Raw genomic sequence first — 16,208 nt, forward strand, 5'->3', positions numbered from 1 at the left:
TGATTTAAGTGTTAAAAAGAAAAATAATACAGGTTACATCAAGCTGATTAAAAGAACCCGACTCATAAGAGTTCATACTGACTTCATTTCTGGTAAGTTCTAGAACTGGGAAAACTGAACCACAGTGGAAAAAATCAGAGTAGTGATTGCTTCAAAAGTGGGCTTGAGACAGCTTTCTAGGGTGATGGTTGTACTCTGTATCTTGATAAAAATTGGGTTATACAGATGTATGCATTTGTTAAGACTTGTCAAAATGGCACATGGGTCATTATGCAAATTTTGAGAAACATAAAAGTCAAGAAGTGTAAAATTCGTGCAGATGGAAACAAATGAGGCCCTTCCAGCAACGCTATAAGCTGAGCAAGTTGAAGCGAGCCCAGGTAAATCAGAAAGGATGCTGTCAACTGTTTCTTGGAAGTGAAATAATGGATCATATCACAGTCTGTCTCACCTGTATTGCAGTGACCTACGTACATTTAAGACTTCTACATTTTTATCTATGTAAACCCCCCCCAAATGTAAACAAATATTGAATTCTAGTTAATGATTTCCAAACTGAAGTGCTGAGATACAAAAAGTACTGATGTCTGCAACTCTCTGGAATGCATTAAAAACTGAATGAGAGATGAAGAGACAGGAGATAAAGCAAGTACAGTAAGATGTCAATTACAGAGTCTAATAGTTGGTATATGGGTTTTCACTGTAAAAACTTCTATAATTTTCTGTATGTTTATATATTTTCATCAGAAAATTATGTGGGAAAATAAGGCAGAGTAAGGGGTTGGAGAGAGAGGCACTTGATTTGGACAGGAGACTCAAGACAGGCTTCTAAAATGAGTTAACATGAGGAGAAACCTGAGTATGAATATATTCAAGGAATAACAAGAGCTTAGGGAAGATCACTGTCTCTACCCTAGCATACTCTGCTGCAGTTCTGGAACTGTGTGTGTAACTGCCTCCCCGGTATGTGTCATGTGGTAGTGTGTCTTGTAATAACACGTCTCAACTGTATGCCCTCCACACACAGAATGCTGTCTCTTCAGTCTTTCCCCCAATTCCAATATACTGTAATCATTATTTCAGTCAAATATTCCACTACCCATCTGCCTAAAAACTATGGAAGGCCAGGGAGAGATCCAGGACCTATTTTTAATCTCTTAAGCAACCCAATACTAATACACTAATCCCAGTTTTCTCCTGACACTTTAATACACAGGATTTGTTATTTCACCTACATATCTCTATAGAAATTGAATTGAAATTAAAAGTGTGGGGAGTAAAGGATTATTTAAACAAAACCACTTCCAGCAGCAGTTCTCAGGCTGGCTGAGAACCAAGCCAAGGTGGCCGTGGGCGAGCTAATCAGAAGGCAGGTGCAACGGATAGACTGCCTAAAGAACTTGAACATTTTGGTTCAAGATTTTTGAAGCTGGAAAAGTAGTTGGGCTTGAGTTAATGATAAGAACATAGAAAATAAGCAAAGGAGGGGTGGAGACAATTATTTTGTGGCTCAAAGGAGTAGGGCGCAAACCCCATATGCCGGAGGTGGTGGGTTCAAACCCAGCCCCAGCCAAAAACTGCAAAAAAAAAAAAAAAACCCAAACGGAGACAATTATTCTAATTTTTTTTTTTTTTTTTTTTTAAAGACATCATACTGTGTTCCATGGTTCTTTTGTCAGGAGGACTTACAAAGTTGTAATAGTAACGACAGGGGAAGGCACAACATACATGTGTATTTGGAATGGTTGCGAGGTGGTTAAGTGTTAGAGAGCATGTATTTGTGCACAGGAAAGAGACCTACCTGTGGTAGTCTGTTTTGTGCTGCTATAAAGGAATACCCAGGACTGTGTAATTTATAAAGAAAATAAGTATATTTGGCTCACAGTCCTATAGGCTGTACAGGAAGCCTGGTACCAGCATCTGCTGCTGCTGAGGGCTTTAGGGAGTTTCCAGTCGATGAGGGTAATTGGGAACAGGCGTATCACATGGTACCAAGAGAAAGAGCAAGCAAGAGAGGAAGGCATTGGTGCCAAATTCTTTTAAATAGCTAGCTCTTCCATAAACTGACAAAGCATGGAAGGACACCAAGCCATTCATGAAGGCGTCTGCCCCATGATCCAGACAACTTCTACTTGGCCCCAACTTTAACAAAGGATCAAATTTCAACATGAGATTTGGAGAGGATAGGTATCCAAACCATTATCATCTACCTCATCGTCTTTCATTGTGAGAAATCAGTATATTATGTTTGAAATTAAGTGGTAGTGGGTGAAGCATGTTAATAAGAAAAAGGTGGCTGGGTGTGGTGGCTCACACCTTTAATCCTAACACTCTGGGAGGCTGAGGCGTATGGATTGCTTGAGCTCAGGACTTGGAGACCAGCTTGAGCAAAAGTGAGACCCCATCTCTACCAAAAATAGAAAAAAGAGCCAGGCATACTGGTACACACCTGTAGTTCCAGATACTCGGGAGGCTGAGGCAAGAGGATTGCTCAAGCCCAAGAGTTTGAGGTTGCTGTGAGCTATGATGCCATAGCACTCTACCCAGGGTGACAGAGTGAGACTCTGTCTCAAAAAAGCGAGAGCAAGAAAGGAAAAGGTAAATACCAAAAGAATTGACTAAAATATTCAAAAATAATCGCCTTTAGAGAGTGGAAAATAAAGTTAGGTACTGTTGTTTTTCACATGCGCCTCATGACTATATGACTGTTTTAACTATGTGAAGGTATTTATATAATTATATAACTGCAAAAATGTGTATTAAAGTATGTGAAAGTATATATAATTTTGATAAAATGAAAGCTAAATTAAAAATAGTAACGGGTATTTGTAAAGAAAGTATTAAAACCAAGAAATATTGCAATATGTAACAGTAAAAATTCAAGGACTGATTATGAGAAATGATACCTAAAATAGCAAAAGTACCATTACCAGGAAGTTCTTAAAACTTGACCAAGTTTTTAGATACTCATTTGTGTTTGATAGATAAGATTTAATATATGATAAATAGCTTCTTAGTCTATATTATAAGTATTTCAGTGTCTTTCAAATTAAATTACATTTTTAAATCCTCCATTTGGACTTCTTATAGAAGCAAATGAAGTAAATTTTAACTTTCAGAGATTGTTTTTAATGAAATGCTTTATAAAGAATATATAAATTTTTGTAGTTCAGAAGAGCACTGTGCCAGTGTAGGATTTTATGCCAAAGTGATTTTTAATAGATGAGTTTAATAATTTCTGTGGTCCTGAATCTGTTGAAACTTGTAAATCTTTATTGTTCATGGCTATGACTTAAGCATTTTAAATTATTTTTGTGTATTTGCCACTTTAAGTGTGTATCTGTGGGGCCTAGTATAAAGAATCACTTTAATATATTTGGTCATTGTGTATGTAAATAATAACTTAAGGGCTCTTTAATCAAAGGTTAGTTGAGTTCCTGCATTTAAGATAAAGGAAAATAATTTTCATCTTTTTTCTATTTTAAAATTGAAAACAAGAGTTTTTAATTTAGAAATAATCAGGGTTTTTTGTTAAATGTTTTTTTTATTCCATATTAAGACCAAGGAGGAAGAAGGAAATAAATCAGAGTGGCAAAAATGAGAGATTGAGAGTCTTCAAGATAAAACAGGAAAGATAAAATCATGGTGTCCCCTAATTTCAAGGCCTACCCATGATCGTGAGGGAGAGATGTGCACAGAAAGAAGATACTATATGCATATAAAAGAAAGAATTTCCATGGAGCAGTGTCATCACAAACTTCCTGAAGGCGATTTCTGATTTAAAAAAACTTTTAGATGTATATTTTTGAAATTACAGGAGAAATGGTTATGTTACTTCATTAACATTTTGTGCCTTGGATTTGGTATTAGGCTGAAAGCTCTACTTTTTTTTTGAGACAGTCTCACTATGTCACTCTCAGTAGGTGCTGTGGCATCACAGCTCACAGCAACCTCAAACTCTCGGGCTTGAGTGATTCTCTTGTCTCAGCCTCCCAAGTAGCTGGCCACAACGCCTGCCGTAACACCTGGCTGTTTTTTTGTTGTAGTTGTCATTATTAGTTTAGCAGGCCTATTAGTTTAGGTAGCCACTGAGCTACCGGCGCCGAGCCTGAAAGTTACACTTTTGATTAAATTTCTGTTTTATGATAATTTGGAATTCTGTAAATTAATGACTTTTTATGATTTTATGTATTCTGTCTTATTATTTGAGTTTCCAATACTGTAATGAAGAGGGAATTAATAAGAGGTTCAAAAAAGGAATTGAGAGGTTGAGTAAACAAACACCTTTATAGCATAGCTTTATTTATTTAGAGACAGGGTCTTGCACTGTTGCCTAGGCTGGAGTGCAGTGTGCAATCGTTGGTTGCTGTAAGCTCAAATTCCTGGGCTCAACCATTCTTCCCATCTCAGACTCCTGAGTAGCCAGGACTTTAGATGTGCACCACTTTATCTGGCTCATTCTAAAAATTTTTTGGAGAGGCAGGATCTCACTATGTTGCCTAGGCTGGTCTTAAACTCCTGGCCTCACATGATCCTCTTGCCTTGGCCTCCCAAAGTGCTGGGATTCTAAGTATGAGCTGCTGTCCTCAACCTATCTTACTTTTTGAGTAAAGGTTATCTGTAATTCTTCTGATAATAAGGAGGAATCATTTTATAGATTGTCCTACTTTATTGTTTTTTAATGTTACTTTTATGTTTTTATTAAAGGTGGGAACAGAGAAAAGATCCTCATGGTAGAACCTACTATGTGGATCATAACACTAGAACTACCACATGGGAGAGACCGCAACCTTTACCTCCAGGGTAATGTAGCATCTTTATGCATCTTTGGTTATAGTTTATCACAAATGTAATTTTTAAATGTACTTAATATAGCATAAATTGATTCTTTCATTCTACACATATTAAGTCTCCCTAATATACTTTGATTCTACTTACATTGTCTCCTTTAATTTGCTTATATGAATAATTAATGTTCAGTAAATGAAATTATATAATCTGAAGGGCTTCCTTTACAGTCTGTCAAATATTGGCATGGGTTACTGAGAGAAGTTGCAAGATTTTGGTCCAAGTTCTGTCATCATTATTTTTTAAGGAAGGAAAGATATACTTAGGATAATTGTAATGGTTCATTATAGGTAGTGATCTAAACCATTTTAAAATTTAATGACATAAGAAATATTAGGGTGATTCATAATTATCATCTACAATGATGGCTACAAGTAAGCTTATATTACATTAAATGTAAAATTATAAAGGGTTTTAAATTAAAAACATTTTTATTATACTAAATAAAGTTTATGCTATCCTTCAAGGCCATTCACAAAATGATCTTCCTTTACCTTTGTAATCTTTTATAATTCTTTTTGCATATTAGACTAATAACTAGTTGAATTACACTATTCTCATTCCCCACAAACATTTTGCCTGTACTTAGAATATATTCAGAATATCAGTTCTGTTTTTTTTAAAGAGACAGAGTCTCACTTTATCTCCCTTGGTAGAGTGCTGTGGTGTCACAGCTCACAGCAACCTCCAACTCCTGGGTTTAGGTGATTCTTTTGCCCTAGCCTCCTGAGTACTAGGACTATAGGCACCTGGCTATTTTTTGTTGCAGTTTGGCTGGGGCCAGTTTTTTTTATTTTTTATTTTTTTTGTAGAGACAGAGTCTCACTTTATTGCCCTCGGTAGAGTGCCATGGCATCACACAGCTCACAGCAACCTCCAACTCCTGGGCTTAAGCAATTCTCTTGCCTCAGCCTCCCAAGTAGCTGGGACTACAGGTGCCCGCCACAATGCCCAGCTATTTTTTGGTTGCAGTTCAGCCGGGGCTGGGTTTGAACCCGCCACCCTCGGTATATGGGGCCAGCGCCTTACCGACTGAGCCACCACCCTTGGTATATGGGGCCGGTGTCCTAATCACTGAGCCACAGACGCCACCAGAACATCACTTCTTTAGATTCAGCTTAACACATTAACTGACATGTGAGTTATTTCAGGTTTTCACTTTACGTTTTACATTATTGATTTTCATATTTTTATATTACTTTTTTATGGACATATGTTTTAGGGCTTTTTTGTTTTTGAAGTTTTTACTTTATTTTATTTATTTTTTTTGAGACAGAGAATCTTACTTTTTTGCTCCTGGTAGCTAACAGCAGGTGTCATAGCTAAGACATGGTGTCATAGCTGACAGTAACCTCAGACTCTTGGGCTCAAGTGATTCTCTTGCCTCAGCCTCCCGAGTAGCTGGGCCTACCGGTGCCTGCTACAACACCCAGCTATTTTTCAGAGACTGAAAAATTGGAGGTTGCTGTGAGCTGTGTGATGCCATGGCACTCTACCAAGGGCAATAAACTGAGACTCTGTCTCTACAAAAATAGGGTCTCGCTGTAGCTCAGCCTGGTCTCAAACTTATGAGCTTAGGCAATCTGCCTGCCTTGGCCTCCCAGAGTTCTGGGATTATAGGTGTGAGCCACTGCGCCTGGCCCCTATTTTCAAAGTTTTTATTCTATTTTTATAATAAAATACCATAGCCCCAAGGAAAAACTAAATTTTTTTTTAGTGTGTGTTAAAGTCCACCAATGTAAAACATATTCTAAGTCCAGAAAATTTAAGGCAGGGAGTATGTTATTTTTGTGAGATATTTCTGTTTTATAGAATAAAGTACTCAGGCCTTGGTCCTACAATATTAAATGAGAACTTACCATTGGAAAGCGTTTCAATACAGTGAACCATGAAGTTCATTTTAACTACAATGGGATCACTAAGTTATAGTAATTCATTTAACCCAGTCGATGAGTGCTATGGACTTTGTTTCACTGAAACTGATGCCCAGCAATTAGGCAGAGACTATCTTTAATTTTGTCTTCAGAGCCTATTATGTTCTTTGTTACCCCATTGTATTTTTAGTGATAAATTTATAGAAAGAATTTAGAATTGATTGCTGCAAGGACCTGAGATCATTGTATAAATTAGTGACAAAAATTGGTTTACTGGATCTCAGATGTGTGGGAGAGGTGGGAGTTGAACTGAACCCTGGAAGTGCTAGTTGAGAAATTGGGAAGAGTATTCTGATTGGAGGGGGTATTTTTTAAAGGACATGATACACTGGGAACCTGCAAGTAGTTGATTGGCTCTCATGTGGGGCCTTTGTAGGATTGCAGGGAGATGGGGTTGGAAGTGGACAGGTTTATCTTAAAAATCTGCCTTAAGAAAATAGTCAATCCAATTAAGAGTGGCAAACAATGTATCTGAAAGGACATCTCACCAGAGAAGACATGGAGCTGGAAAACAAGCATGCAAAGAAGAACAGCATAATGTGTTATCAGAGAAATGCAAATTAAGAAGATACCAGTAGATTCTTATTAGAATGATTTGTAATCTAAAACCCTGGACATCAAATGCTGGTGATGATGTGGAGTAACAGACACTCTCATTCATTGTTGATGGGAATGCAAAATGATGCAGCTTCTTTAGGAGACAACTTGGCAGTTATTTTTGCAAAGCTAAACATGGTCTTGCCATATGATACAGTAACCACCCAAATGAGAATGGGGAATGCATTAAAAAAACTGTTCTATCCATACCTTGAAATACTATTCAGCCGTAAAAAGAAATCAGCTCTCCATCCACAAAAAGCAATGAACTATCAAGTCACAAAAAGATGTGGACGAATCCTAAGTGTATATTTGTTAAGTGAAAGAAGCCAATCTGAAAAGGCTGCATAATGTATGGTTTTAACTATATGATATTTTGGAAAAGGCAAAACTATAAAGATAGTAAAAAATCAGTGGTTTCCAAGGATTTGGGAATTTGGGGGGAAGAGGAGAGGGATGAATAAGGTGGAACATATGGGATTTTGAGGACAATGAAACTATTCCATATAATACTGCAGTGGTAATGTATGTTGTTATACATTTGACAAAACCCATAAAATGTTCAACAGAAGAATAAGCCCTAATATCAGCTATGGACTTTAGCTGATGATGATGTATCGATACTGTTCATCAGTTGTAACAAATACACCCACGCTAATGCAGGATGTTAACAATAGGGGAGACTGCTGTTAGAAGTGAGGTTGGAAGAGGGGGTATATGGGAGCTCTGTTTACTTGCTGTTCGTCTTTCTGTAAACCTAAACCTTCCCTAAACATAATGTCTATTAGTTTTGGAAAAGCTGCAGAAATTAAAAAAAAAAAAGTTAATGGGTTTGTTACCCTGATCCTGAGACCTCTTTTTTAGACAGTCTTTAGAATAGTGGTAGAATGGGAAGGTCATTTAACTAAAATAAATTGTTTATATTTTCAGAAAACATAAATATTTATATTCTTCTTAAGCTTCTTATATCATGTCTTGGACTTGATATTTAAATTATTTGAGTGAAGTACTAACTGCTTTTTTGTTTCTTATATCAAGACCTTACTGTTTTATTATTGTTTATTTGCTTGTGGTAGTTGGGAAAGAAGAGTTGATGATCGTGGAAGGGTTTATTATGTGGATCATAACACCAGAACAACAACATGGCAGCGGCCTACCATGGAATCTGTCCGGAATTTTGAACAGTGGCAATCTCAGCGGAACCAATTGCAGGGCGCTATGCAACAGTTCAACCAGCGATACCTCTATTCGGTAATTAGCAAATTTTAAGATGTTATGGAAGTTTTTCTCCTCAGGCATTTGCTCTTTTCTACTTTAGTGCTTTTTTAAAAAAAGTTATAGACTGTATTACAAGGTAACTTTTAGTTAATCTTTAATAAATAATATTTCTGTTATCTGTAAGAACTTTTATACATTCAGTTTTATTTCTTTATTAAAGAGTAGTTTCATAAATGCAGTTTTTTAATAAAATAATATCTTTACCAGTTCCTAGTCCTCCACCTTTAATTGTAATAATTTTGTTTCCTTAAAAAAGAAAAGAAAAGAAAACCATTTATCTTACGATTTTACTTAAGGTTAGTGTTACAGTGTTCTAGCTATTCTGATTTCCTTCCTATAAACAACACTGTCATCTGTTCTAGCCCACCAAAGATATTAGCAAGATTAGAGTTACTTTTGTTGACAAAATCTTATTCTGTCTGACAAATTGATCAATTGGTGCCATAAGCAAACAATCCATAAGGAGAGTAGATAAAATGAGCAAATGTAAAAAACAAAAAGAACACCTCTGATAAATGGGTTGATCATAGGAGGTAGAAAAGATAAACTTTAAGTACTGGGCACCTGTAGTCAGTGTTTTGAGGCAACTTAAGGAAACCCAAATGTACAAGCTAACGTATGTAGGTCACTACAAAAGTTTTGAAACAGACTAAGTTATGGTCCATTATTTCACTTGCAAGAAATACAGTTGACAGCAGAGTCCTTTCTGATTCACCTGTGTGAGTTTCAACTTGCTGGGCTTATTGGTGTTGCTGGGAGGGCTTCATTTGTTTCTGTGCGTGTGGATTTTATGTTTCTTGATTTTTTATTTCAAACCTTTCGTAATGACCCATTATAGAAAAGAAGTAGGAAAGGGACATAGAACACTTTAATAACTTTTTTCAGAATCCTGCTCAGGCAGGCTCTTTCAACACCTTTTTTTTTCAGAGATTGAATAAGAAACTCTCATTCATAGGTTGACCCACACTCCTGGTTATCTTGGCCAGCAGAGAGCAAGTGGGGCAACCTAGTTTCCTTAGCATCTCTTGCTGCCTGCTGGGCACTGCTGGTTCTTGGTGACTTATATGGAAAGCTTTGGTAGGGTTCCAGTTGAGTTACATACAGTAAACAAGAAATTACGTAGTGTGGGTTTGTTTTTGATTGGACTTACATGAACACATTGTAAACCTTGGAGAAACAGGGCAGAATTAGGTAATAGGTATATGTCAGAAGTATGTTTTTCCACAAATGAAAGACTATTCTTAAATGGATTGAGGTTTAGTCATTTCAGTATAATACCAAGTGTGGTTTAAGAGTCTGGGACAAATACTACATTGGGTCAGTACTGCCATCATTACCCAAGTTCTTATTGGCTCTTTGTTCCTCCATCCTTATGCTTGAAGGCTGTTAACTTCAATCGTGGAGCTGCTGCCCCCTGGGCGTCACTTCTTGGCTTGACTTAAAGAAGGGTAATGAGATTTGAAAGGGGAGATGACTTTGTTCTAGCAAGCCCTTGCCTTCTCTCTTAGAAGAGGGTAGCTTTACCATGGCTTTATGCCTATACCTATTGGCGCATTTGGTCTCTCTACCAACTCAGCTGCTTGGGGGGTAGCGAGTGAAATGTTCTTCAAGGATACTTGCTTCTCAAACAAAACAGTGATTTGGTTATCAGGAAGGGGAAGAAAATGGATATTGAATATAATTAACAATATCTGTTACAAGATTATATTTATCTAATTGCTTGTGTTTATCATTAAGAAATGTTTCAGGGTGGCACCTGTGGCTCAGTGAGTAGGGCGCCAGCCCCATATACCGAGAGTGGTGGGTTCAAACCCAGCCCCGGCTGAACTGCAACCAAAAAATAGCTGGGCGTTGCGGTGGGCGCCTGTAGTCCCAGCTGCTTGGCAGGCTGAGGCAGGAGAATCGCGGAAGCCCAAGAGCTAGAGGTTGCTGTGAGTCCTGTGACATCATGGCACTCTACCGAAGGCAGTAAAGTGAGACTCTTTGTCTCTACAAAAAAAAAAGAAATGTTTCAGATAATGACTTTTATATTTCTTATTTTAGAATTCATGATACAATGTTTCTTTTTTCTTCAGAATGTATTACTAGGTTATGATAATACATAAATATACACAAAAATGTGTTTATGTGTTTTATGTATATGTGAATATATTAAATAATACTAATTAAGGTAAAAATTTATTTCCATAAAGATAATGCTGGAGTTTAATATAGGTTTATTAATAGACATTTGTTTTAAAGAACACTATGATAATTATTCCATTTTTTAAACATATTTCCTCATTTAAACACCATAATTTTATGTACCTTCTTTTTTTTTTAATTACTAAATCATACCTGTGTACATTAATACGATCATGGGGCACCAAACACTGGTTTTATAGATCGTTTGACACATTTTCATCACACTGGTTAACATAGCCTTCCTGTATTTTCTTAGTTATTCTGTTAAGACATTTATATTCTACATTTACTAACTTTCACATGTACGTTTGTAAGATGCACCGTAGGTGTAATCCTACCAATCACCCTCCCTCCACCCAATCCACCTCCCTCCCTCCCCTTCCTCTCCCCCTTCCCCATATTCTTAGGTTATAACTGGGTTATAGCTTTCATATGAAAGCCAAAAATTAGTTTCATAGTAGGGCTGAGTACATTGGGTACTTTTTCTTCCATTCTTGAGATACTTTACTAAGAAGAATATGTTCCAGCTCCATCCATGTAAACATGAAAGAGGTAAAGTCTCCATCTTTCTTTAAGGCTAGATAATATTCCATGGTGTACATATACCACAATTTATTAATCTGTTCGTGGATTGATGGGCACTTGGGCTTCTTCCATGACTTAGCAATTATGAATTGGGCTGCAATAAACATTCTGGTACAAATATCTTTTTTATAATGTGATTTTTATAATTCCAAATCCTAGAGGAATTATAGGATTGAATGGCAGATCTATTTTTAGATCTCTAAGTGTTCTCCAAACATCTTTCCAAAAGGAAGGTATTAATTTGCATTCCCACCAGCAGTGTAGAAGTGTTCCCTTTTCTCCACATCCACGCCAACATCTCTGCTCTTAGGATTTTGTGATATGGGCTAATCTTACAGGAATTAGATGATATCTCAGAGTAGTTTGGATTTGTATTTCTCTGATGATTACGGATGATGAGCATTTTTTTATATGTCTGTAGGCCGTGCACCTGTCTTCTTCAGAGATGTTTCTATTCATGTCCCTTGTCCAGCCTGCGATGGGATCACTTGTTCTTTTCTTGCTTATACGTTTGAGTTCTCTGTGGATTCTGGTTATTAAACCTTTGTTGGAGATATAACCTGCAAATATCTTCTCCCATTCTGAGGGCTGTTTGCTTGCTTTACTTACTGTATTCTTGGCTGTGCAGAAGCTTTTTAGTTTGATCAGGTCCCAGTAGTGTATTTTTGAAGCTGCTTCATTGCCCAGGGTGTCCTCATAAAATACTCTCCCAGACTGATTTCTTCAAGGGTTTTCCCTGCACTCTCTTCTAGTATTTTTATAGTTTCATGTCTTAAGTTTAAATCTTTAATCCAGTGAGATTCTGTCTTAGTTAATGGTGAAAGGTGTGGGTCCAGTTTCAGTCTTCTACAGGTTGCCAGCCAGTTCACCCAGCACCATTTGTTAAATAGGGAATCTTTTCCCCACTGAGTGTTTTTAATTGGCTTGTCAAAGATCAAATAACGGTAAGTAGCTGGATTCATCTCTTGGTTCTCTGTTCTGTTCCAGACATCATCATCTCTGTTTTTGTGTCAGTACCATGCTGTTTTGATCACTATCGATTTATAGTATAGTCTAAGGTCTGGTAGCGTGATTCCTCCTGTTTTGTTTTTATTTCTGAGTAATGTCTTGGCTATTCGAGGTTTTTTCTGATTCCATATAAAATGAAGTATTATTTTTTCAAGATCTTTAAAGTATGACAATGGAGTTTTAATAGGGATTGCATTAAAATTGTATATTGCTTTGGGTAGTATGGACAATTTAACGATGTTGATTCTTCCCTGCCATGAGCATGGTATGTTTTTCCATTTGTTAACATTTTCAGCTATTTTTTTTCTTAGAGTTTCATAGTTCTCTTTATAGAGATCTTTTACATCCTTTGTTAGATAAACTCCCAAATATTTCATCTTCTTTGGCACTACTGTGAATGGAATAGAGTCCTTAACTGTTTTTTCAGCTTGACTATTATTGGTATATATAAAGGCTACCAATTTATGAATGTTGATTTTGTAACCTGAGACATTGCTGTATTCCTTGATCACTTCTAAGAGTTCTGTAGTAGAATCCCTGGTGTTTTCCAGATATACAATCATATCATCTGTGAAGAATGAAAGTTTGATCTCTTCTGACCCTATATGGATACCCTTGATCGCCTTTTCTTCCCTAATTGCGGTGGCTAAAACTTCCATTACAATGTTGAAAAGCAATGGAGACAATGGGCAGCCTTGTCTGGTTCCTGATCTGAGTGGAAATGATTTCAATTTAACTCCATTCAATATGATATTGGCTGTTGGTTGTGGGTTTGCTGTAGATGGCCTCTATCAGTTTAAGAAATGTCCCTTCTATACCAGTTTTCTTAAGGCTTCTGATCATGAAGGGATGTTGGATATTATCAAAAGCTTTTTCTACATCAATTAAGAGAATCATATGGTCTTTGTTTTTTAATTTGTTTATGTGCTGAATTATACTTATTGATTTACGTATATTGAACCAGCCTTGAGACCCTGGGATAAAACCGACTTGGTCATGATGTATAATTTGTTTCATGTGTTGCTGGATTCTGTTTTTTAGGATCTTGTTGAATATTTTTGCATCTATATTCATTAGTGATATTGGTCTATAATTTTCTTTACTTGGTGGGTCTTTTCCTGGTTTGGGCATCAGGGTGATGTTTGCTTTTCTGTATCTTCTTTTTCCCTTCTCATCTTGCCCCTGTGGATTATGATGGAAGGAGTAGGCATTAAAATACTGATATCAGTGTATTATTAATAAATCATTTTAGGAAAACTAATAATTTTATCAATTGCTTGGCTCTTCTTACCTCATGACATTTTAAGAACTTTGTGTCTTGAAATTGCTGAATTCACATTCCCTTATATTTTTTTAAAAAATTATTATAAAATGTCATTCTGCCAAGTGTTTAGTTTATTTCTGCTTTTATATTAAAGAACTATTTTATTTCTCTTCCCACCCCCTTCTACCAGGCTTCAATGTTAGCTGTAGAAAATGACCCATATGGACCTTTGCCACCAGGCTGGGGTAAGCCGATATGTTATTGGTAAAAATATCTATAAGGTATATACATATCAGATAATTATTAAATGTTACACTCACCTTGATTTTTAGAAAAAAGAGTGGATTCAACAGACAGGGTTTACTTTGTGAATCATAACACAAAAACAACCCAGTGGGAAGATCCAAGAACTCAAGGGTATGTGTATACTACAACCTTACTTAATCCATCTTGCATATAAGTGTAGATAGAATCAATGAAGTTTTAGTACCTAGAAAATGTCCACATGATGATTGTACGTTTATCTTTCAGTTTACAGAATGAAGAACCCCTGCCAGAAGGGTGGGAAATTAGGTACACTCGTGAAGGTGTTAGGTACTTTGTCGATCATAACACAAGAACAACAACATTCAAAGATCCTCGCAATGGGAAGTCATCCGTGTAAGTGAAAACCTAAAGTTCTCCTTCAGTGCTGCCTCCTGGGGGCATGAGGTCTAGTCTCTTAATTTAGCCTCAGCTTTAGAAACAGATTTTACTTTTTGGTTTAAGAACACATAAATAAGTAATACTTTAGTATTACTGTCTTTGGTCCATCTTATTCCCGAATGGATTTATGGCTTGTAATTGTTTAATAACAACAATGGCAAATATTTATATAATGATTACCATGAGCCAAAGATTGCTCCAACTAATTTATATGTATTAGCTCATTTTATCCTGCAACAGCCCTTTGAGGTAGGATGGTATTATTTTCCCCTTTACCAAGTAAAGAGAGGTATAGGGAGCATATCTGCCTGTTTCAGACCAAGGCAGTCAGTCTGTCCCCAGCATCTGTGGACAGAGTCTTAGCTGCCATATCATACTGCTGCAACAATGTGGTCAATGAGACTGAACTTTTCCAGAAAAAGATACCTTAATTAAGCAGTTGACAGTTCTCTCAGTCATTGTTTTTACTCTTAGGTGTGATGTCTTTGTATCACTAAGAAAATAAAAGCAATCCTGAAAGGTCTTTTGTAAATTCCCACCACCATATCTGCCCACCTACCACCCTTTGTGTCCTCCTCCATGTTCCTGTTGGGGATCGGTCCTTATTCCTGTCAAACTAGTCCCTCTGCAGGTGCATTACACTCCCACCTTCCCCAAACACCACACACTTAATTGCTCCGGTGTTATCATCATTCTGAGCTACATCATTAATTTTTCTTTCTCCTCATTTATTCTTCTAGATTACAAAAAAATAAATAACTCTTCCCCATACCAACTAATTCATTGACAATTTGTTTTTATTGCTGCCCTTCTCAGGAAGACTACCCAAAAGAGTTGTCTCTGTATTACTGTTTCTAATTTCTACCATAGAGCACCTCTAAGAAAGTTCCCTTGACACTGAACTTGCCGTGGGCCCCAGTGATTTTCACATTAATCCAGGGTCAGTGTGCTATCCTGTCTTGTTTGACTTTAGAACGTTTGACACAATGCATTAATCTCTCCTGGCAAAAATAGTGGAGGGCACTATGTTTTCTTTATTTCCCTCTGCCTTTCCAGCCTTACTTTTCTCTATTTTGCTAAGTTGTCTTTTTCCCATTAGTTTCTTAACATCGAAGTACTTAGAACTCTATCCTTATTTCTTTTCTAATGACACTCATTCTCTTGATGAATCCTATTCGGGGTCATGCTTTTAAAAACATTTATCTGCTAATGACTCTAAAATGTCTATCTGTAGCTTAGATGTCTCGCTTGAAATTTTGATTTGTGTAGTCACTGCTTACCTTACAGCTCCACTTGTAACTCCTTCCTGATAGCGCTTATAAAACCTGTTCTACCTGTGATAGTCCCCATCTCATTTAATGGTAACTCTGCTCTTACATGTTCTTGGGCCAAAATGTTTGGACTTGTCCTTGACTTCTCTTTCTCTCCTATCTTGCACATAGTCCGTAACTTTATAACATATGTAGAATTCAGCTATGTCTCACCATCATCAGTGCCACCGCCTTGGTCCAAGCTACCAGTCTCTCATGTAGGGTGGTACCAGAGTCTTTTTCTCTCTGCTTTCTACACACATTTCCTGTGATGTTATGTTGATCTCCATATAGAAAAGTGATTTTTTTTTTAATTAAAAAGTTATTTCTTTGCACAAAACCCTTTAGCAGTTCCCATCTCAAGGAGAGTAAAAAGCAGTCTTTAAAGTGGTTTTGTAAGGCCATATGGAATCTGACCCCTGTTAATCCCTTCAACCTCATCTTGGTTTTCTCTCCTTTTCACTCTACTCCAGCTTCATTGGCCACCTAGCTGTA

At 36.9% G+C, this 16,208-nt stretch overlaps 1 protein-coding gene across 5 annotated transcripts in view; it reads left to right on the forward strand.

The window, feature by feature from the left end:
* The window catches only part of WWP1 (WW domain containing E3 ubiquitin protein ligase 1), a 142,692-nt gene that overhangs the window by 100,545 nt on the left and 25,939 nt on the right, over positions 1 to 16,208 (forward strand). For all 5 annotated transcript variants that reach the window (XM_053558371.1, XM_053558374.1, XM_053558375.1 and 2 more), the window contains 5 exons: positions 4,708 to 4,803; positions 8,456 to 8,630; positions 13,889 to 13,943; positions 14,031 to 14,115; positions 14,230 to 14,358. In XM_053558371.1, the coding sequence (XP_053414346.1) occupies positions 4,708 to 4,803; positions 8,456 to 8,630; positions 13,889 to 13,943; positions 14,031 to 14,115; positions 14,230 to 14,358 (540 nt within the window). The remainder of the gene's footprint in view (positions 1 to 4,707; positions 4,804 to 8,455; positions 8,631 to 13,888; positions 13,944 to 14,030; positions 14,116 to 14,229; positions 14,359 to 16,208) is intronic.

The sequence above is a fragment of the Nycticebus coucang genome, chromosome 13 (genome assembly GCF_027406575.1).
Source record: "Nycticebus coucang isolate mNycCou1 chromosome 13, mNycCou1.pri, whole genome shotgun sequence".
Classification (NCBI taxonomy): Eukaryota; Metazoa; Chordata; class Mammalia; order Primates; family Lorisidae; genus Nycticebus; species Nycticebus coucang.